The 24,477-nt window shown below is 43.8% G+C and overlaps 1 protein-coding gene across 5 annotated transcripts in view; it reads right to left on the bottom strand.

Annotated features, from left to right (window-relative positions):
• RORA (RAR related orphan receptor A) overlaps positions 1-24,477 on the bottom strand; it is a gene marked incomplete at its 5' end in the record, with an annotated part of 352,476 nt that overhangs the window by 42,743 nt on the left and 285,256 nt on the right. Inside the window, one exon of one of the 5 annotated variants that reach the window (XM_081887710.1) lies at positions 10,598-10,685. The exons of 3 other annotated variants lie outside the window; for them this stretch is intronic. In XM_081887710.1, coding sequence (XP_081743836.1) covers positions 10,598-10,604 — 7 coding nt within the window. Of the gene's footprint in view, positions 1-1,660; positions 1,722-10,597; positions 10,686-24,477 lie in introns of those variants that run through there. One more of the 5 variants, XM_081887707.1, reaches the window with a different exon arrangement.

Here is a 24,477-nt window from a genome sequence, read left to right as displayed (position 1 = left end):
AGTGGTGGCACACATGCGCCAAAGTGAGGGCGCTCTTTCTTCCGTGTGTCGCAGCAGGATTCCCAAGAGGAGATCAACATTGCAGGTAGCACAGAAACTGGGAGCATATGCTTTTTGTGCTCAAAAATCTTTCACAAAATAAGTGTGTGAAGAATTATGCAGGGAAAATAGCACGTTCATGCAACTTGAAATGGTAAGGTACCAATCGCAAACATACACAAGAACAGCTGTGTTTTTTGTTCATTTCCCATTCACACATGCAGAGAGGAATGTTGCAAATGTGAATAAATGTGTTTCAATGTAAAATGTATTGAGAGAGTTAGATCAACACTCATCACAGCACCATTAAGACCTCCCCCTGCCCCTCATGATAATTCTTTAACACTGTCAATGATACTAGAATGGGTTAAAAAGGAGCAGTGATTAGTTGTTTATTTGCTGCTTTTTTAAAACATTTGCTTCCACTTTTACAAGGGCAGCTCTACTCTTACTTAAGCCTCTGGGTGTAGTGCATGGAGTGCCATACATACGCTTTTTCACAGCAGTCCTTAACAAAGGATGGCATTGCCCATCTAAACAACCAGTCTTACTGCAGGGGTTTTGCTAAGTCAGCAGGACAAGGATCCCAGAGCGTATGAACACCTAGGGGAACAGCCATTCAAGCAACATTCAAAGGCTCAACAAACAGGTAGTCTAGAGTGACCTTTGTGAGGAAAGTGACTTGTGATCAGGTGTCATCATGGCTATACACACAAAATTCTATCCTACTGCACAATTCATTGTGTGGAGCTGCCATTAAGGCTGCTATGATACAGATGCCACTACAGTTGTATCAAATCTGCCCTGTCTTTCTCCCCAGAGGATAGTAATTCCCAAACTGCTGTCCTGGCTCCTATCCAAAACACACAGACAAAAGCTCTTACTTGAAACCAAGAAAGAGATCTTTATTCAGACAAGTAATGGTACAGGCTCAGCAGCAGACATGGTGCTCAGGAGTCGCAATTCAGGAACAGGGCAAGAAGTTCAGAACCACACAGAAGTGACAAGGATGTCCCAGCAAGTTCCCCTGCCCACCAAGTTGGAAAGATGAGGCGGAGCACACTGACTTGCAAGACTCTCTTCCCTTTCCTGGAATGTCACGTTTGCTGGCACACACTGTTGGTGCTGGAGGGTTTGCTCCTATCTGCAAAGGCAGCACCTGGTTATAGACAACAAGGCTGGGCCCTCCTGTTCAGCCAAACTTTTATCTGTAGTGGTACTGAACTTCAAGGGTGGTTAGAATGCCTGGGAAGCTCAGTGTGAGATCACAAGTAATGCCACTTTCCTCTGGGGGAGGCTCAGTCTTTCTAAAAAACAACAACTCCTAGTTCTTGTATCAAAGGTCAGGAAATCACTGCCCTCAAAACACACACCCACACCTCTAATTCTTACTGGCAGAAGCTCAAAAGCAGCCTTCTGTCCACAAGTAGCTTTTTGGTGCCCGGTGCTGTAAGAACCGCAACACATCCCATCTCTGATATTACTGGAGACTAGATCCAATCTTTCTAGAACTAATGCAAGTGTCAGGCAGCTTATTCAGAGGATGAACTAGGTATGTACTAACTCAGTGATAACAATCTTACATTGTCAAGAAAATCAATTGAAAAAGCTACAGAAATACTCGTTGAATCAGAATGACAGGAAAGATCGAAGGAAATTCTGTCCATGACCACTAGGTGTCACTGCAGTCAACAGAGTTGGCGAAGAAGAAGAAGAAGAAAACTTAAATCAATGTCCAGTTCTTAGGTTTTAAGTGGTGCTTGGTCCTTATGGACCTTCACTGCCTAATAGCAGTAAGACCATAGCAATTTCTAGATTTTACACCACTCATCAGTCACCCCCCTTTTTTTTGCAAAAAGGGCCTTTTTGGCCTTGTTTCCAAAGTGCCAAAGCCTAGGAGAGATAAAGCTTTGGGCAGCAACACTTCAGGTCCTGGGCATCATGCATTTAAGAGCAAGGGTAATTCATAGGTCTGGCTCAACATTTTGCTGCTTCATGTTGACTCATTATGTAACTCAAAAGCTGCACCTCAACACCTGTGACTTGGCAAGAGATTCTGGAATACACAATTCCAAAATCAAATGCTGCCCCAAAGGCAACACTTGGGCTTCCTATTGTCAGAACTGTAAGAGCAAATAAAGACAGAAGGTTCTAGTCCAGGCAGAAGTGGGGGGGGGGGGGAGAACTGCATTGAAGGCCTTAGGAGCATTGATGGCAGTCAAGGGTTTAAGGCTTAAGAGACTGATCCAGGCAAAAGACAGGCAAAAGAAACCAGATTGTGTGTCAGACTGGAAGTACAGCAGGTAGGTAAGCAGCTACTGAAGACAAAACTAGAGCGCCATTCAGACATGATGGGAGTCTGGCAAACACCTAACCCTAGCTTGGAAGGATTCTCAGCCAGGCCAGGTGTGCTTCTGGAGCCAGGCTGGAACCAGGACAGTCCATACTGGCTCTTTACCCCACTCTCCAGTCTTGAATAGCCCACCACAAGAGGCTACCACAAGAATAGCCCATGGCACAGAAGAGGCTCCTGATTCAAATCCGTTGAGCCTGATACTTGTGCAGCAAAGGCCCACACCACAAGTGTAAGAACTTCTGTCTGTTGTGGGTGTTCAACAGGCATAGGCAAACTTGGCCCTCCAGATGTTTTGGGGACTACAACTCCCACCATCCCTAGCTAACAGGACCAGTGGTCAGGAATGATGGGAGTTGTAGTCCCAAAACATCTGGAGGGCCAAGTTTGCCTATGCCTGGTCTTCTATGACAACCAGGTGGATGTCAGGAGGGATTTATGATGTGCATCCACCATCCAATTCTGGCTAAGACCCCATTTTCTTTAGCTTTTCTCCTCCCCCTGCCTCACTTCACCCCACGAGCCAGTTCTGACAGAGCATCACCAGCGTCCCTGCCCAGCAACTCTGCCACACACTGTTCTAAAACATTCCAGTGAATCATTCCTCAATTACTTAAAGCTATGAATTCGAAAACTCTTCAAGCAAGAATTTCATATTACAGTTGAAAAGAAAGAAGTGCCTTAAGGCTTTGGAGAATTCCTGAAAATATGAACTCTAAAATATGAATGCAGTTAAAACAAAACCAAAATAATTATTTTTAACATTGATTTCCCATAATGTTTTAAAGCCTGGGGCTGGTAATGTCATAAAGGTTTGACTAAGTGAAAGTGCCCATCATTTTTCAATCTCTACTTCTTTCAAACGCAAAAGTAACTCTTCTGTACCCTCAACTGCCTGCAATGCCACTTTTCCTACAACAGCAAAACTATTAAAGAGGATTTTTCTCTTCAGTTCTGAATTAGTTGCAATTTATAGCTTGTATAGTTAAGCTTGTACCATTAAAACTGTTGGGAACATCTAACTAAAAGAAGCCAAGATGATGTTTTTACTTGGACAAACTATAAGTGCCAAACTGTAAGCGGGGGTGGGGAATCAAGTTGTAAAAATCTTGAACTTGTAATAAATGGTTGATCTCTAGCACAAACAAACAAAACAGAAAAATATCAGCCCCCCAATTTAGAAAGCTTTGGGTATTAGGGAAGCTTTTAATGTTTGATGGTCTATTGTATTTTAATATTTTGTTGGAAGCCGCCCAGAGTGGCTGGGGAATTTATTATTATAAATAATAAATTATTATTATTATATGAGAAAATGAAGTGCTCTAATAGAAGTTAGATGGAAGTCATAGCAGGGAAATGTTCAACCCAGAACACAGCTTAAATCGGGGTAGAATAAAAAAAAAATTAGTTCAAGAACTGCATTCAAGTGTGGTCATCCCCCCCCCCCACAGCTGCATGCCATTCGCATGTGATCACACACCCAAAATTGAGCACACATAAACTCCCATTTATGATCACACACACATTCAAGGATGCACACCACACTTCTTGATCACAGTTCTGGACTGCAAGAGGGATTTAAGCCTCTCAGTTCAGCACTGTAGAAGAAGAGGGGTCATCTGCAGCGCGTTGGCAGGCTGGATCAGGGCTGCCAGTTTGCCACCTCTGACCTAAATCCTAGGCTTGCACCCTACAACCAATTGAACTTCCTTCTGTAGAAATAGCCCCACAATGGCATACTGCCTTGGGATTGAACACGGAAGCCTGGTATTCCAGAATATGGACAAGAGACCTGGCTGAAAAGCTGATGTGCCAGATTTGAAAAACCCAAGGGAACCCCAACCCCATCTTTTTTACAAAGCACGGCACTTGTTTTTGGACTCTAGGCGTCGAGAGGATTGTGTTTATAACCCCCCAAAATCTCATTGCAATATGTGGAAAGGTTTTTTGGACTGAATTCTAAGAATATTTGATATTTCAAAGCAAAATGGTTGATGCACTGCGAGTTATGTAGTTTTATGTACAATGTGAAAAAATAAAATAAGATATAAAAATGAAAAGAAAAAAATAATTTCCTTCTATGAAGTGATCAACAGACAGAAAAGCATTGCCAAACACATTCTGGGAGCCTAGGCCCATCCGTGTCTCTTAGCCATGATGGCCAAATGAAACTGCCCTGTCCAGAACAGTTGCTAGGTGTTGTAAAACATTGGAACTAATTTTGGGCAGCTCTTGTGTGTTATGAGAACATAAACAGAGCACTGCTGGGCCAGATGGAAGGCAAGCCCACAAGCAGGGCAGGAAGGAAGATCCTGCCAGAGAAAGATCCAGCCTCACTTGAGTGAATGGTAACAATACCAGCTGGGAGTGAGGAGCCCTCAAGGCTCCTCTGCCTGCCCCTTGGAGCCCCCCCCCCCGGGCCACGGCCCCTCACCAGCTCTGATCCACACCTTCCTCAAGCGCTCTCGCCTGGGCCAAAGGTGTCCTGCCTCTCTTCCTTGCCTGAGTGGAGAGGAACATTAGGTGTGTGTTTGGAAACCTCTGCCTCTGGCATGGCTAGAATGTGCTGGCAGTTGAGAAGGGAAGAGTCGTATCCATTGTTCCTCTGATGACACCCACCACTGGCCCCCAGAAGGTCGATCACAAGGGAATCCAAATCCCCCAGGGTTAAAAAGATCCCCTACCTGAGATAGGAAGAAATCAGGCTGGTGACAAGAAGCATGTCCATGATTAACAGACCTGCTTACATCAGTAGTATACCATCATTAGAATTAGTTCTCTTTCTTAATTCTGGAGGGTGGTTGTTGTTTTTTTGTTGGCTGACAGTCCATTTTTTGTTTTTCTTTCTAAACTTTCAGCAAAAATGTGCAGCTAGGACTGCAGAACTGAAGACAAGCATGCTTTGGCCCCAGTCACCAGCCAGAGGAATAAGGAGTGCTCTCTCTCTCGCTCTCGCTCTGTGTGTGTGTGTTTATGGCAATTTTGCCATTCTTTGTATTATTATCTCTTGTTTGTAAACTGCCTTGAGAATCATTGGATTGAGAGACAAGGTATAAATATTTTAAAAAAGTAAATAAATATGTGAAATTTTTGACAAATGCCACTGTAACCACAACAAGAGTTTCAGATGTTTGATAAACTTTTCTTTTTCCAAGTAAGTTAAAGTTAACTTTAACTTATTTAACACTAACTAAATCTGTTTAAAGTCTGTCTCCAAACTGACAGTGGTCTTGTAATCTGCTTTAGATAAAGAAGTGCCAAGATTAGTGATTACATAAACCCATCACCAAGCAGAGAAAGAATAATCAGATCAACTTTTTTTATTTGTCCGCAAAGGCTATTAGAATCAGCTGACTCCTTGAAATCCAATTTAACGTTGCTAAAAAACCCTTTACGTAGAACCCATTTGAGATGGGACAAACTAGACATTTGCAACGAGAATTGCTTTTGTTTCAACTGTATTGCCTCTAGCCATCATTTAATAAAATCTGGAGGGGGGATAATACTTAAAACAAGAAGCTGAATATTTATTGCTGAAGGAATAATGCAACCACAATCTACTCATGTAAAAGCAGTAACACAACAAGTAACTTGTAAATATTCATTGAGTAGAGGCTTAGAAAGAAAGCAGAGTCATTTTATAGTCGCCTAAAGGCAGAAAGAAATCATTGTAACTGGCATGGGTGGGGGAAATGTTCTAGCCAAAATTATTTTTGATTTGTGATACTTCACATGCTTTCACTGAGTCAATATTTGTGGCACTGTGGCTTGCCATGTCATCATGTCAGTGGCCAGGGTACCTAGGGTTTGGTCCATGGCCTACCAACACCACAGGCAGAAAGCAATTTTTTATCATCATCATCATCATCATCATCATTTATTAATTTTTTATACCACCCTTCACCAAAGGATTACAGAATGGTTTACAATATAAAAACACAAAAAATAGTAACAAACAAAAACAATAACCCACAAAGACACAGTTTAAAAGGATCAACCTGTGTGGCAAAATAAGCTCTTCCTCTTCAGGCTGCAAGAAGATTTGCATTTAAGGACATATAAGATTGCACTTAAGGACAACTATCGAAATCCTCATTAAAAGAGAAAAATTTAGCATTTATAAATCACACCATCCCTGGTTCTTTGGACAAGATAGAATTGGATGTGCAAGAGCTCGACAGGAAAAGTCTTGTTTCCTTTACAGAAGAATAATTTCCCATCTATAGTTTCTCAACTGAAGAGGGACCCGCAGTGTCTAAATCCCACCCATTCCCAGGGCTCAGGGTCCTTTCCCTTGGCCTCTTCTCCAACCTCTAACATTCAAACCCAAAGCGTTAAAGCAATTTTGTTATGTACTGAAGTTCTCACCCCGGGCCAGCAGGGGGATACTGTAGATAGTTATGCAAATAAGGGATCGAAAGTGACGTTCAGTGATTGGATAGTTTTAGAAAGTTGTTACAATAACATTGTACTGGAGTTCTATATAAGCAGGCTGACTGAACCTTTCAGTTCAGTTCTGTCCTGGCCTGTGAGCTGTTTGAAGAATCGCTGTTGTCTGATATGTTCACCCACAACCTAACAAATTTAAATCTCCTTCCTCCATTTTGGCTGTCTTGCCTCTTAAATAAGAAAGTTCTGCCCCCCCCCCCAATACTTCTCAAAACAACCACAACTCCCCTGACACGCTAGCTCAGAATAAAGCCCCTCTCACATTCTGTATTCCTGGCTCTTTCCTCTTCCCCCAGTCCTTTCTTCATTTCCCCAATCAATGCTTTCCCCTATTATTAATACTCATTTTAGTGATTTGCATGATTTCTCTGTTACAACTGGTTGCAGAGATCAATGGTAAGATCCCATGAGCTACCGCAACAGAGAGCAAACTGAACTCTGATCACGGCACAGATGTACAACAGCACCACCACCTTGGAGAAGGGATCTGGACCCCCTTCTGTTGAGTAACAACTGAACATTATTTATCAACAAAACAGCAGACTGAAAAGGTCTGCTATCACCAGAAATGATAGCTTTGACATGCCACCCAATTACTGTATACTAATAAATATGTATCACACAAACACAAAATCACTGTCACAAACATTCTATTGCCTTTAGCACGGAGCAAAGAGTTAGCTCTCGAAGAATCAACTTTTTACAGACATCATTAGGAAGAATATATGCAATGCATCAGTGCACTCTGTGGGTGAGGGCCTCTTGCAGTCACCATCTAACCAGAGAGGTCAGCTGTGCCCGAAATAGGAAATGGGTCATTAGTCTGGTGACAACTACCCTATGAAATCCCCTTCAGTTACATATTACACAGGCACCGTCTCTCTCTCTCTTGCCTATTTGACGCCTGCTCCAGGCCTTCATCATTCAACAATTCTTTTAAAAAGAGATCTCAATCCCACTCTGATCTGCATTGGAACTATTTTAACTGTTTTTATATAAGGAAGTTTTTTTTAAAAAAATACTATATATATGAAACCTTTTAATTGTTTTTATACTTCTTTTTTGTTTTACCAAAGTCTTGGCTACACCCATGGGTACATGTACTAAACACAGTCATGTGCCCAACTCTGCAGGTTTAAACTGGATAGGACAGGCATGAATTCCCCAAAGAAAGAACTGGCACCCCGTGTCTTGAGTCCTGGATGCAGTATTTGCCTTATAGAGCTCAAACACCAGATTTAATTGTGCTGGGCCAAACATGCCATTAAGTTATCAGTGCAGTTTCTTCCTGCCTATTTTGCATTCACCCTCTCCAAGACATTCAGAAAAATGAAAAATGTGCCAGGTACATGCATAAGTAATTATATGTGTGTGTGCACACACGTCACAAACTGCCAGTTACACAACTTAAGGCACACCCCAGTTAAAGATGCATCAACATTTCACATTGACAATCAACATCTTTTGCCAGTATGGCACCGCGGTCAAACAAATGGGAAATCCCAATTTGAATTTTTCTGTGGGAACAAATATGTCTTTACATTAGCGAACACATCAGAGGTAAGAAATAGTTTTGTCTGTCTTATGCAACAAAGGAAGAATGATTGCTACCCACCCAGCTGTCATACTTTACAGCTAACAGGGAAATTCCCTATTACACTTTATATCTGGTCAAGGGCTTAGGGCCAATGGCTTGTGGTTTCAATCAGTTCCTCATGGAGCAGGCATGTATTTGGCTGTGAACAGAGACAGGTAAAAACTGCTAATGTTTGTCAGAGAGCTTATTGAAGCGCCTGAGCCAATAAATCAAGAATTCCAGGTCTAGTTCCTCCAACCTACAAAGAGATGCTATCCATCCCAGATTCAAGACTCAAATGGCACTTTCACATCCTGAAGTCAAGAGATGTTGAAGTAAAAAGAGCACAGGAGGAGATGGCAACTAGGGCTGGGTGATATCAGGTTTCAAACATTGCGATATAGTGATACATCACAATGTATGAAATATGGAGAATTAAATAAGGTGGGGAGAAGGAACCAAGACACATTGGCCAACCCTAGTAGTGGCCCCACACCTGGGGAGCATTGAGGGAGAGGAGATCACAATGCTGCGCAGGCAACACTGCCCTAGGCAGAGCGCATCAGCCAGGATGCCACATGGCAACCCACACACAAATGAGGAGTTCCGGCTCACATCAAAGACTGCCCCACACCTGTGTGAGGCACTGGGCTGAAGCGGCAGCCGTTCCTGCCTGGCACCCAGCGCATGGAGGGAGGAGGAAAGAGCACCGGCCCTGGGCCACGAGACACCAGGGTGAAGCCACCGCCAGTTCCACCAGCAGCAGCATCCAGCCGGTGGAGGAGGAGGCAGCTCACCTGCTCACCTGGTGAAGGAGGTTAAGGCGCTGGCTGGCTGGCAAACCCCACCCACGTTATACAGCCGGGTCAAAAATCAGCTGAACACCATCGCTTTCTGGCCCTCATGCTGGTCCTGGACAATGTTTCGAAACATCACTCAGACCTAATGGCAACATGAACTTTGTTATCAGCTTATTGGCTACTGAACTATGTTCCTCTTCAACCAGGCGTTTGACTGATTAACAGTCTATGTCCTAAATGTGATGGGGTGGTGGTGGTGATTGTTTTGTTTTGTTCTTGTTCTTATTATGTCCTTTTTTTATTCTGTATTTTATGCTGTGAACCGTCTTTGCATGAAGGGTGGTATGCAAATTTAATAATAAAATGAAAATGAAAATTTGAGATTCTGCCCTTCTCCCCTCATCACACCTACACAGAGACAGACACACACAGACATGTAGAATCAGTCATAATCACTCTCCTGTCAGCAACATGGAATTCGTTTAAAAAACAAAAAACTTTCCAAACTGCATTTGAATTGCTCAGTACTAAGGTAGTCTTCCAACCACTTCAACTGAAGGAATTAGTATTCCAGTATTCAAACCAGGCAGATCACAAATGCATCGCCTCACACTACAAAACTATTTATCAAACGAATCTGGATGGCAAACTTATGGCTAAAACATTTAGCTTAGAACAAAATCTCCTTACATGAAAGGAGGGGAATAAAATGTGGTTCGTTAAGAAACAGCATGGCTTACATAAGGCCGACCGGGCAACTAAAATAAAAGTAGCAGAACAGCATCTGCAGAGAACACAAAAATATTTTGTCATTTCATTGGGGTAGAGACAGAAAATACATGACAATCTAAGGGTCTCCAACTCTTGTCAACCCCAGTTAGCATGACCAATTCTGAGGGATGATGGGAATTGTAGATAATCTGGAAGTCCACAGATCTCATCAAAGCATTTTTCTTCTATTTCCATACAATTGGATTTGAACTTTAAAAAAATCTAAAATAGTTTCATGCTGAACATTATTATTATTATTTTAAAAATTTGTGCTGAATACCATTGTGTTAGGCCATCAAGTCAGGCTTGCAAATAAATCCATAAAGTTTCTAGTCTGTACCTATGTAAGTCACATGGGTAATTTGTGATACAGTGATGACCCCAAAGATGACACACACAAATTCTGTTCCAATTTACAAAAGTTTCCTTGGTGAATTGTCTTATTTACCAAGGCAACGAAGTGAGGGATTATTCATAAATCTGGCCTAAGCACACTTTGTTTCACTGCCCTTGATAAAACCACAAGAGGTTTAATTAGATTCTCATGTAAAACACAGAAAACAACAACCAGGGCAATCTCCCATTATTGCTCATCTCTGAGGAACTTGCATTTCATCTCTGAAACCTGAGAAGGACAACCACTAGGCCAGTATCTTTGGGGTCTACCAAGCTAGGCCTCAAGTGTGCCTGGAATGATCATGCATATAGTTGGGCCAAGAGTGGAGGCAATAATGTGTAAGGAATGGAACGCTATTCAGTTGTGTTTGTTCATGAGAACTCTGCATCCATAGCAACATAGGAAGCTGCATTTGGCTCAGTACTGTCAACCTTGAGTCCCCAGGCACTGTTGAGACGACAACTTCCATCAGATCCAGCCAGCCTAGCCAATGGCTGGGGATGATGGGAGTTGTAGTCCAACAACATCTGGTGACTCCATGCTCTATGCTAACTGACAGTGGCTCTCCAGGTGCTACAGATTGTACCTGGGACCTTTTGCCCTATAGCAGGGGTGGCCAGTTCTCAAGAGACTGTGATCTACTTTCAGAATTAAAAACTGGGTTAAAAGGAAGGGGGAAAGGGGGAAAGTCAGGAAAGTCACTCACAAAAAGTGGAGGGTGGGGCAAGGGGGCGGGGCAGGAGCCAGTTTTAGTGACGCTAAGGAAAGAGAGCCAGAGATCAACCATGATCTACCAAAACCTTGTGGGGATCTACCAGTAGATCACGATCGACCTGTTGGACATCCCTACCCTATATCAACAGGGTCCAGAAGAGGCAGCATCTTCTAAATCCCAAACATCTCCAGTGGCCCAGTAAGAATTTGCATTTTACATCTTCAAAAGAACCAAGATAAAAAAAATGGTATTAACTGAGGCTCGCAATAACACTTTAAAACCTGTAATTATTTATACTCTGCAGATTTGGAAAGTCTATAATTACTTCTTAAGTTCTTGCCAATGTCTAGCCTATTTCATAATTGCCAACACAGGCTCAATTGAAATGAATTAGCCACAGTGTTAAAATCTGTTCTGCATTAGCTTCTGTTGGAACAAAAGTACACATCTCCAAGATGGAAGAGGAGGGAACTCCTCCAGGTTAAGACCCCCTCTAGTGGGATTGTCAGTTTCTCTGGACAATTCTGTCACACTTCAGAAAATAACAACAAGGTTATTTATTTATTTGTATATGTTATATATTTCCCTTCATCATACGATCTCAGGGTGGTTCACAGATTTCAATGCAACCCGATTCAAAATAGCCCACAACTGCTCTGGGTGGTAAAACCAAAGAATAATTCATGAGTTTCTAATGCTACAAAGACTGCAGAAGGCTAAAGGTTCTCAAACCTCCTAATCACAGAATTGTAGAATTGGAAGGGACTGTGAGGGTCATCTAGTCCAACCCCCTGCAATGTAGATAATAAATGACAGGTGGCCATCCAACCTCTGCTTAAAGGCCTCCAAGGAAAGAGAGAAAGAGGGTCTAGCACCTCTCATGGGAGTTTCTTCCACAGTCAAACAGCTCTTACTGTCAAAAGTTCTTCCTGATGTTTAGGCAGAATCTGTTTTCTTGTAAACTGAAGCCATTGGTTCTGATCCTGCCCTCTGGAGTAAGAGAAAACAAGCTGGTTCCATCTTCCATGCTTGCTAAAGATACTAAAGATTAGCCAATCAGCAGCAGGCTCAGAACTGAAAAGAGGAAGCACTTTGTCATTCAGCAGACAATCAACTTGTGGAACTCCAAATTAGTTGGATTCAGCTCACAGAAAGATAACTGAAAACAATACAATATAGCTAAAATTTAAACAACAAAACAACAAAAATGGTGCCACCACTGAGAAGGTCCTGTCTCCCAAGTCCTGCACACACACCATCTTACAGGTAGCTCGGATGGCAATGACTCAGAGGCCAATTGTAAAGGCTGGTTAAGAATCCTGGCATTTAAATTAAATTTAGCAAAATATCAAACATAATTCTTATTGCATTGGTGATGTAACTAAGGCCCACCCCCATCTCTTTCCTGTTTCTAAGCATAAGTCTTTAAGCATAAAAGCATGAAGTATGCACATTCTGTCAAAGTGGAACACAATATATACAATTATCTGCCCGCTTTAAAATGGTGGAAGGGTAATAAGGGATAAAAAACAAGGGATAAAATAATGATTTCCTCATTATCAATTGCTTCTGTTTAAGTCACTATAAAAAGAAACTAGTTGGGCAAATGTGGGGAAAGACGACCCCATTGTTCACAGTGGATAGCTTTGGCCTGTTATATAAGAGGTCAGTGTATGTCACCTGGTTGCAAGCAATTATAGGGTGCTACAGATAATTTGTGGGTTGACACCCATCAGCAGTTGAACAGCTGTTGCCCAACTCTAGTCAAGCTCATGAGATATGATGGGCTAGTCCTTCCAACTATGCAAAAACTAATTGCACCACAGAGACTCCATCCATAGACCTGCCTGGGATGCCTGGCAAATGGGACAAGGCCATTTAGAGCTGCTTACACACATTGTATGCTAGAGAGGTAACACTTATGCTAACATCCCTACAAAGTCTCCAACCATAGCCTGGATTAGGACAGGGGTAATTGCTCTCTGCCCTGCTAGGATGATGTAAATTTAATCCAGGCCACAGGTTCCTGAAGTACATAGTGGGTTTTCCCTGGGACCCACAAACAGATGCTACAGAAGGCCCACACTCCAACAGGCCTTTCCCATAATGCATCTTAATCAGTGCTGAGGCTTAATGGAGTAACCATCCACCATTTTTTCCGGAGTCTTTTTTTGTCCTGGCTCCCTGAAATGCTGCTTCCCCACTTCAGTGATGTTGAAATGGGTTCTGCTGTAGGAGAGTTTAGACGAACCTCAAAACTGTGACTTTGGCTGAAGTGTGCACTTGGGGCAAAGACTTTCACAGGGATAGACCAAGAGGCAGAGCTCAAAAGAAAGAGCAGGTTTTTTGCACTTCTGTCAGAACTGTAGCACATAACACTGCTCCCAGAAAGAAAACAATAATAATCACCAGCCTGCTGGATTGGACTGCCGTTGTCCCCCCACTTTGTGGCCAACCAAATGCCTCTGCAAAGCTCAGAAGCAGAATTACTGGAGAACGAAACAAATAGTCTTGCGGCACCTTAACAAGCAGCAAGTTTTTTACGACATAAACTTTTGCATTTACAGTCCGCTTGATCAGATGCACAAGGTGTTATCCTGAGTATATGGCATGGGGTCCTTGGGGTGAGGGGAGGAGAACTGTAAACAGCGAGGTCAGATGAAAATAAAATGCAGAAAGTACAAGCAGTGATAACCATCTGATTAAATACCGGTAGTTATCTTTCACACACAAAAACAGTTGTTAACACAGACATCTAGGCACAGGGGAGGGGGGAGATTAACAAATGTTGTGTAATTAAAAAAAACATACTTTTGTCTTGATTTAGTCCTCAAGGAATAGCACTATACCTCTTGGTGAACTGTATTCCAGCAGCAGGGGTGCCAACTTGAATAGAATATTGGGGAGGCCCAGGTAAACCCCACCCCACATAATCACATGGTGTGGTGCATACACCCCATTTGAATGGCAAAGCCCATCAACTTGGGGGAAAGCCCCCTCAAACATTTTACTGGGGAGATCAAAGGGACCTCAGCCCCCAGGAATTGGCTCCTATGTCCAGCGGGTTCGACACTGCAGTCTTCCTTTGAAATTTGTATGTTCCAGTATGACAACTTGGTCAGTGGTTCAATGCCCTGGGAGACAGAAAAGTTCCTCCGCTGGGTGTTTGGATACTGCAATTTCTGAGGTCAGATTTGTGTCCAATTATTCTTTTGTATCAACAGTGACCTGCAGAAAGGCATTCTAATGGAGATAAAAGTAACAAAGAGAGGCTTCTCGGTTTTCCAGCCAAACAGTATAGTTCTCCTTGCAAACATTTCAAGGCAATCATGCTATGAAAAACTTCCCCGGTCAATTAAAGGCCTGAGAGCAAACAGGTGTTTTTCTGATCAGTTGTTAACCCCAGATGGATGGAACCACCTCTCTGCAGCTTGCTCCAAACAGCAAGCAAATTTGATACTGTTGGAAAGGAGGAAGGGTCCTGTTTCTGTCCCAAACACCTGTGAGGGTTAGCAGGGACCCAATAGCCTTCGGAATCCAGCATCCTTAAAGGGAAGCAGGATAGTGTGCAGAACAACCAATTGCTGGGCTAATTTATCAAGGTGTTATTTATATAATGCAAGATGAATTTGTTTCTATTGAAGACTTAGTACAGGGTTTTCTTTCTTTTTTAAAGATAGCTTCAGTTGACATGACAACATTTTCAAAAGCATCACGTCCTGCACAAATACAACATCAGTCAGAATAGGTAATACCAAGCATAATGATGGTATTCCAAAGGCATATGAGACAGAAAAAAGCAAAGAAATAAGAAAATGGAAAGATCTTGACATGTTATTTAGATGCCTTTGCATGGCTGCAGCTTCTGCGACGCCTGGTTTCATTCGGCTAGCAGCAACATTTCCATATGAACACAGCCTCCTCCAGCAAATATAGTAGCCAAACTCAGAAGGACAATACTGTGCTGGCAAACAGCCATAAAGAGAGAATGAACTTGCCTGCCCTGTATCAAGAATCCTGGTAGGAACATAATCCTTTCTCTGTTCTGCAAATATCTAGGCATGGAGGGCAAATGAGGACATGTCTTACAAGAGGCCAGAGGCTACGCAGCTCTCTCGAAGCCTGGGTGCAAAGAACTCATTGCCTCGATTCTTTGGGTTCCGAAAAAGGTGCTTGGCCAGACCAAATTTACTGTGCTGATACTCCTTCCTCTTCAAGAGAATTCACGGTGCTTTTTGAGAAAGACATCTGGCACAGAACCTCTAATTTATATCACCACAATCATCAGATGCCTGACACTGGGGAAATGTTAAATGAAACAATTACATTTACATCTGTTCTGAATCATTTTAAAAAATAAGAGTTCTCTTTTGAAAAGACAACAACTAATTTTAGATGGTGAGATTATAGGCAAAGATATACTAAGCTTCACAACTTTTATTTCATTACACTTGGAGATTTTGTTTGTTCAAGTCTTCATACATGAGAAACAAAGATCTGGAGGGATCAAGGTCCAAACCAAGATGTCCACAGCAACAGCTAATGGAAGATGCTCCACAAGATGCCAGGAGGGGGTTTTGAACTGACACTTCAATTTGCTTTTATTCAGGGAATTTCCCACAAATTCTTGTATAAACAGACACAAGAATAAAACAGAAGCAAAAGCTTTAGCAACAATAAAAAAAACCCCACACTAACGAACAGCACAATCCTTCAAATGCCTGGGAGAAGGAAGTTTTTACCTGACACCTGAAGGATGTTAATAATGATGCCAGGCAGATCTCACTGGGGAGAGTACACCATATGTGGGGAGATGAAAGCCTGAGGGTCTTAGGTAAAGATCAAAGTGTCTGGGTAGGTTCATATCAGGAGGAGAACTCTGAAAGATATTGGGGTACAGGACCAGCACTTGAAACTGGGCTCAGAAATTTACAGTAAGTTAGTAGAGCTGTGCCAGGACTGCTGTCCTATGACTGGCTAGCCTCAAGCCTACCAGCAAACCAGGCAACTGCATCCTGCACTTGTAGCAATCAGATATTGACCTGACCAGAGCCCAGATTCCCGCACCTGGGTTCTCTCCGTCCAGACAGGTTCATAGTTGGGTCACCATTCTAATCTAGTGGAAGGATCCCTGTGCCACTGAAGCCACCTTCTTTCTCAAATGACAACAGTTGGTCCAGAAGAGACCCCATACTATGAGACTACAGTGGTACCTTGGGTTAAGAACTTAATTTGTTCTGGAGGTCCATTCTTAACCTGAAATTGTTCTTAACCTGAGGTACCACTTTAACTAATGGGGCCTCCTGCTGCCACCATGCCGCCAGAGCAGGATCTCTGTTCTCATCCTGAAGCAAAGTTCTTAACCTGAGGTACTATTTCTGGATTAGCGGAGTCTGTAACCTGAAGTGTCTGTAACCCGAGGTACCACTGTACTCCTTTAGAGGAAATGTGGCCCCATCTAGAACAGGCTGCACCCACCCACCCCTAAACAAAACACTGAGATTAGGAGTACATCCTTGAAAACAATCTAAAACACCATTCCAGCCTGTGGGCTTTGCATTTCAAGGCCAAACTGCCCTGGAAATTTTGCATTTTGAAGGGCACTATAGAACTATTTCAAAGGGTGGGGGGAATGCGCAGTTAAAGAGGAACATGGAGGGCAGCACCAAAAAGAAAAAGCAATCGATTACAGAGAGGAAAGGACCTCAAGAGGAACCGGGAAGCAAAATGAGTGCACCATGTACTTCAGGAGCAACAGTTCAGAAGAACTAAAGAAAAATAGGCAACCAACCTAAATGGCTTTAGACGAGGATTAGAGAAATTCAAGGAGGAGAGGGCTATCAATGGCTCCTGGCCCTGATGGCTGTGCTCTGCCTTCACAGTGGAGGCAGTCATGCTTCTGAATATCAATTGCTGGAAACCACAGGAGGAAAGAGGGCTCCTGGGTTCAAATCCTGCTTTCTGGTTTCCCACCCGCATCTGGGTGGCCACTGTGAAAACAGGGTGCTGGACTGGATGGGCCACTGCTCTGATGCAGCAGGTTCCATTCTTATTTTCTTATCCATGAAATTACAGAGTATTTATTATTATTAAATTAAAAACAGGGAAAACAGATTATAGTCAGAGGAGTTGGATATGTTTATGCTGCAGAAGAGACGATAGAGAGGGAATATGATAGCCATCTTCAAATACCTGAAGAGCTGCCACATGGAAGATGAAGCAAGCTTGTTTACTCCGGCTCTGTCGGGTAGGACTCAAACCTAGGGCTTCAAATTACAAGAAAGGAGATTCCGACTAAACATCAGGAAGAACTTTCTGACAGTAAGAGCTGTTTGACAATGGAACCATCTCCCTCAAGAGGTTGTGGACTCTCCTTCCTTGGAGGTTGCTAAGCAGAGGTTGGATGGCCATCTGTCATGGATGCTTTAGCTGAGACTCCTGAATTGCAGGAGGTGGACTAGATGACCCTTGGGGTCCTTTCCAACTCTAAAATCCTATGATTCTATGAAAAGTGTGAGCCCTGAAAACACATTATCTCGGCTGTCAAAGGTCAGGGTAAAGAGGTGTAACTTTAGCATTCACTGAAAGCTGTACAAAGAAGGTGCCAGGTGCGCCTCTGTGGGGAGGGAATTTCACAGCTTAGGGGCTGCCTCAGAGAAGGCCCTACCCCACTCTCCACAAGTTAACTGAGGGAGGTGGAACTACTGAAACATCCCCCTCACCAACCCCCGCTGATTTTAATATCTGGGAACGTCTGTGTGGATGTACAGATTTGCAGGGTGCTGCAGGCAGAGGGGAAGATCCAAATTCCGCACCAAGTTGCATGCTGTTGCCAATATACATGATTGCAGTTCCCTTCTTCTGCAGAATTCACTCTGCTTCTACTAGCCAAGACGAAGATAGAAGATGCAATGCACTTAAAGTGCACCCTGGCCACTGGAAACCTACCTTCTGACTCCTGAAATCACATCAGTCATCACCCATACATTTTTTTCCAAGCACTGAAGCATTAAATACTATATTGGCTTTTTGGCCTTCCCCAATCAGCTTGGAGAAAGCTGATTCAATAGGCCACATTACCTGCACTCCTCAGCCCAAAGCCATGACATATACATAGGGTTGAAAAATGTTCAGGGTTTGTTTGTTTGTTTTTGCACATGCTCAGAGAGCGGGCAAGCACATCAATTAACCAGGTGAAACTTCCCCCATCATTTGTGTCCATGCCCAGAAGCGTGGCCTGCTTCACTTCTGTGTGCTGGGCTGTGGGAAAGCGTTGCTATGCCTAAAATAAATATTTTAAATATATGTAGAAGATTGACCTAGCAACTTCCAATTCTGCTCATTATCAAATGATTTGGCGATCTCTGAACAGAGCAGAATTTTGACCGACCATCTGCCAGAAGCTATCTTAGTTCTTATTTCTAAAAAAATGCTTTGGATCTCAAATTATTTATTTGGACCATAATATTTTGCAGACAGTTGAAAGAGCTTATTCATCAGAAAAAGGGAAATCATTCTCAAGACTTGGCTGCTATTGTGCCAGATATACACATCAACACTTTCTTCCCCTTAAATAATTCTTCCCCTTAAATAATTTGCAGCCAAGACAATTATTAGAAGTAGTCCTTCTATATGCCAGTAGAAGTGGTTTGATCACTTTCTTCAAGGGAAAAAAACCAGAAAGTTGGTTATGGAGAACAGAAGACTGTCTGGAAACAGTTTATGGTCTCCAGGTCGGCTACGGATGTCACTGCATTTTACTTACACTAAGCTGCCACCTTTTAGTGGGGAAATGTTGGGTCACAACTGCAGAGGTGGCTTTCCTGTGCCACAGACAGTGGGTCTGGGATCCCATTAAGGATCCATAATGGACGCAGGCGGACTCCACCCACAATCAACTGCAAAATTCTCCTGCACAAGCCCTATTGGTGTGGAAGGACGCAGTGCAAGAAAACAGCACTGGGCATTGCAACCTAGGCCAAACACAAAATTAAGCTGTGTTCTGTGCAGTGTTCAAAACTCCCACCATTCTAGGTGCATTTTGTGACAGGGAATTTCATTAGCGTGAGCAGTTTCTAAGCTTTGAGCGCAGTACTGGGCCTAAGATTTCAGATTAGAACTGCAGAGTGGAAGAAAAGGAAGAACTTTTTCTGCCTCCCCACTTACAGCTACTGTCTGAAGACTGGAGAAGAGACCCTCTTATAATATTAGGGGGGTGGGCAGGGGAAGGACTGACTATTTGAAAAATGAACATAATACTTTAGTTGCAGTTCATTCATTTTTAGCTTTGTATTCTTGTTATAAAAAAGTGCACCTAGACATTCTGTTGTTGCGCCCATAACCTCAGTTTAAGGTGCCATTTAGTTCCTAGCTTTCGTATTATAGTTTCTAACACTGGTTCTGTGGTTCTGCACACAATATATATTTGTATACCTTATTTCATGCTTTTAAATTCCTGTCATAAAGCATAGCAGGTCCAGAGGATTTTGTAGGGATTATAGATAGATAAGATGATGATGGTGGTTGTTGTTGTTTCCCCAGCCACTCTGGGTGGCTTACAGCATGTATAAAAACACAGTAAAACATCAAATATTAAAAACTTCCCAATGCAGGGCTGTCTTCAGACATCTTCTAAAAGTTGTGTAGTTCTTTATTTCCTTGACATCTGCAGGGAGGGTGTTACACAGGGTGGGTGCCACTACTGAGAAGGCCTGCCCCTTTCAATGCAACAAGCTGAATACAACCCAAGCCCTGTATCTTAGTTTGTCAGATGCTTGCTTAACCTCTCCCTCCGCCCACCTTTTGTATAGTCCCAGGAAGGCAGCAAGGGGTTTATTCAGCCCCTTGTGGGCCACTCTACTCGGATGATGGGCTGTGTGTGTCGCACCTCCTTTTCCAATATGAACCTGCCTGCTAATGGGTGTGGCCAGGTTGGGGCGGGGGAGGGGGGACAGCGCTTCTGCACCTTTAATAGAAAAGAGAATTTCAGATTGCTGTACCAGTAAAAAGTGCAGGTAAGATTATCTTCAGAAGCCCTTCCCACAGGAACCCCACCATCAAATGTCAAGTGGGTGGTAGCCAAGAAAGGGCCTTTTCTCTGGTGGCACCCAAATTCTGGGCCTCTCCCTCAAGCCTAGTTTGGCTGGTCATTTTAATTGCCATCTTTTACCCACAGGGCAGATGGCCCTGTTGCCATAGGCTTCTAGTGGCATTCAGGGGCCTTTATAGCTGGTTTTAGCTGCTGCTGGCCAAGGAATGAGGCAGTAAAGTTTCCATTCATTTCAAGAAAGCCTTCGAGGGAGCAACTCCCAAGCCATGCTGTAATGAATGGAGAACACACAGCGGCAACACTTGGCAAAGCACCACCCTAAGAAAAAGGATTGGTTACATCAATCTTAAAATTAAAACAAAATTGTTCTGCTTTGAGATGACGTCTCAAAAAATAGAAGAGCAGGTTTCCCCCACAAAAACGCCTTAAGTCTTGGCCTGCTTGCTAGAACGGAATTTGGTTGAGATGGGAAGCTTTAAATTTTTTGCTAATCAAGTGAATTCAATTTGCATGCTAAACAGAAGGGACTTTGGAAAGGGGATTTGAAGAATCCAGTGCTATCCTTTCCAAGAGTTTGTCTTTCCAAGATTTAAGTCAACAGAGTTGCCAGATTCTTGCCAGGGAGATGGAGTAAACAATTTTGCTAAAACTTTTGTTTTCCCCATCAGTGTATCTTAAAAAGGAAAGGCTTGACCCAAATCCCAAAGCACCTTAGCTAGCATGACACAAAGTAGATCTTCAAAAGGGGAAACATTGTTCTTGCAAATGAAGCAGCGACTACCATTCACTCGTTTCAAATCCTAAAGAAATTAGCATAATTGATGCACTGAATTATTGGGGGAAAACTTGCGGGACACTTGTGCTCTTTTGATGACACCCTACTGCTTCCTATCAGCATCCCTCTTCTTCTTGGCTGCCCTCACCACCCTCAGCCTCCTTTGCCTTCACTGGCCTTGGTGACCTGCTTTGTTTGCAAGCGTCCATGAGGTCATCACATAAAATGTAATAGGGCACCCACCCAAATGATGTGACTTGCGGTGACCTGATGGAACAGAAGGCGAGGGAAAATGGGAGAGGGAGCAAAAGGACAGTGATGGCAACCAAGAAAAAGGTCCTAGAGAAGCCACATAGCCAAAGTGGCAGCGAGCCCTGAAATAATCCTTGTATGTTTACGGGTATGTTTGCAAGAACCCTAAGAGGAGGAAGAGATGAAAATCTCAACACTCATGAAAACAGTCACAAAGCTGGACAAATTGTTTCAACTCAGCTCCAGTTTCAATCTTTTTGAAAATCTGGGAATGGAAGGGACTAGGAAGCAATGGATCAAATACTTCAGAACATAAATACTGCCCTTGTGAATATCAAGTGGGTCTGGATATGAAAGAAAAGCTCCCCCTACCCTGTCCCAGGGGACACTGGTGGCGCTGTGGGTTAAACCACAGAGCCTAGGACTTGCCGATCAGAAGGTCGGCGGTTCGAATCCCCGTGACGGGGTGAGCTCCCGTTGCTCAGTCCCAGCTCCTGCTAACCTAGCAGTTTGAAAGCGTGACAAAGTGCAAGTAGATAAATAGGTACCGCTCCGGTGGGAAGGTAAACAGCATTTCTGTGCGCTGCTCTGGTTCACCAGAAGAGGCTTAGTCATGCTGGCCACATGACCCGGAAGCTGTACGCTGGCTCCCTTGGCCAATAAAGTGAGATGAGCACCGCAACCCGAGTTGGTCACCGCTGGACTTAAATGGTCAGGGGTCCCTTTACCTTTACTTTACCCTGCCCCAGGGAGAACGGGGGGCCTTGTGGAACAACAACTGCTTTGCTTCAAAGGGCAGCAAGCAACATGCTTGGCAAACCAGAATTCTTAGGTGGGCAAGGAACCTGGCAGTCGGCCCTGCCCCTGTCGCATGCTCCCTTTCCCCATGAATCATGCCTGACAACAGTTTCAAGATATCACCCCACAGTGGAAATTAGCACATCAGTGTCTGCACAAAAGACACTTCACACAACTCCACTGTCCACCACGGAGTGTGCTGATGCAACCACCACCACATGCAGCCGCACGTGAGACTCAACTCTGGAAGGCATAAACATGCAATCAGCATCCGCCCACAAGGCCAGGCAGCTCCGTGCTCGTGAGCATTGCTTAGTAGATGGGTGGCACAATAGCCCCGCCCATGGCATGTGTTCTTCCACCTGGGTCTCAAGTACAAGGCGGCTACAGAAAGTCACTGTTGCATAAATCCCCAAAACCCAAAACCACTGCAGCACCGTGGCTAAGAGGCTGGCCTGGGATTCAGAAACCATCTCACTTTTGACACTTTGGCCATCCCACACTCTCTCAGCCGTGGTCCAAACAAGACCTGATGTTAAATGTGCCTTTGTACTTTAAAAAGAAAAGAAAGAAAGAAATGGCAGCTGCTGGCATGTGTGCATGTGATACTTGGCTGGATTGCAGCCAGAGCTAGGAGTGGGGAGTGCAATCCCTTGTTGCAATTTTGGTGAAAGCCACTCCTCCAACACTGTGATTTGCACTGAGAAGACAGCTCCCATTACTGTCAGTCCCTCATCTGAGGGGGAAGATTTGCCTATGGCTCAGGTGTGTGAGCAGGAAGTTTGCTGACAGGTATGGAACTGAGGAGGCCTGTACAACTTTGTGGGGTGCCAAGCTGGGTGCAGCCCCCAGCAGCTGGGTCGTGGTTTTGCTACCTTCCTGGGAAACAACAATACATAAATGGGAGCAGGGTTGATCTTAAGCTGCTGGCAGGTTTCATTCGCAAGTTGCAGAGGCTGGTTCTTTAAAGTTCAGACACTTGTCTATTAATTTAAATATCAGAACAGGAAATCTGTATTTTTCTCTCTCTTTCCACACCCACACCACGCATTAGGAAGGCTGAGTCAGCAAAAAAAAAAGAAACACAGATGCCTGAGTTTCCATTCTGCAAAAAAAGGCAGCCAGTGTGGGCTTTGGTAGTGTAGGAGCCAGACATATTTGGGCTGAGTCTCGCATAATATTGGATGGAACAGTAACTAAGAAAGCATGCAAACAGCAGCTTTGGGGGGAAAGGCCTCAGGGATTTTGGTGCATGCATTTTTATTTTTTTACAAAACTGCCACATGGACATTCAGCAGCTGTCTGAGCTCTCCAGAGAGATTTTTAGCATTTTTAAAAAATATTCTCTAACCCGTAATTGGGCCAACAAACCAAGTCTAACGTGTAGACTTATTCTGGGATAGCCTCCTCGCCAGCTGCACCAAGGGCAGACAACTGGGGCTGCATCTGGCAAAGGGCATTTGGAATCTGTCAAGTCTGAATTGTTTCACCCAAGAAGCCCTGAAAGTCAAGACAAATTTACCCTGCTCTCCATACCACTGGCTGGAGGAGAGAACTTCAAGCCAGGATGCTAAGATGATCTCCCATGTGGTCCTGGAAATCAGGTGGCCCCAGATGACATCCCATGCTACAGCTGCCAATATCTACTGGATTCCCTCCGTATGATCAACTTGTTGGTGCTGGACTAATTCTCTGGGGCTCGTGGCTGCCTCCCAGCCCCAGCTAACCTAGGGACTCTCCAGCAGTTGTGGCAGAGCTGGCTCTCACAGTCATGTTTACTATTGCTGCTACCACTACAAAATTGATATCCCACCTTTCCTCCAACATGGTTCTCCTCACTTCATTTTATTCTCAGAACAACCCTATGAGGGAGGGTGGGCTGAGTGCGAGTGACCAGCCCAAAGTCACCTAGTGAACTTCACAGCTGAGTGGGATTCAAACCCTGGTCTCCCAGTCCTCGCCTGGCACTCCTAACCAGTGCATCAAACTGCCGTTATTCCCCTATATGCTGCCTTTTGCAGCATGCCACACCCAAGGCAGCTCACAGTACAACATCCAATATCAACAGCAACAAAGCTAAGAACGGCACTGGCGACATTGTAATCAAAGATTTAAACCACGCCCCCCCCCAGAAGCACATCAAAACCACTATAAAAAAACCCAAAAAACCAAAGCCACTATGAAATATAGCATCAGGATCAGGGCTCTCCTTTATTGGAGTACTGAATTTCAAAAAACCTGTAGCACTGTAGCCACACACACCTCTGTGGGGAGGGAATTCCACAATCTGAGGGCCACCGCAGAGAAGGCCCCACGCTTCATTAGTGAATGTATTCCTGGTGGATGTCATTCTTCGAAGGATGGGCCCCTTCCACACATGCAACCCTCGCCCTTCACGCCACAGCAACAACTGTGCCGGATTCAAGGTCTCCGCTCTCTTGCCTCTTGAACTGGGAGTTCCTGTCCAAACATGCTACAGGTGGAAAGGCCAAGCAGGGGACAT

The sequence above is a fragment of the Podarcis melisellensis genome (assembly GCF_964234715.1).
Source record: "Podarcis melisellensis genome assembly, chromosome: 14".
NCBI classification, from domain to species: Eukaryota; Metazoa; Chordata; class Lepidosauria; order Squamata; family Lacertidae; genus Podarcis; species Podarcis melisellensis.
Note: the sequence above shows the minus strand (reverse complement) of the source record. Positions and strands in the feature narration are given on the sequence as shown.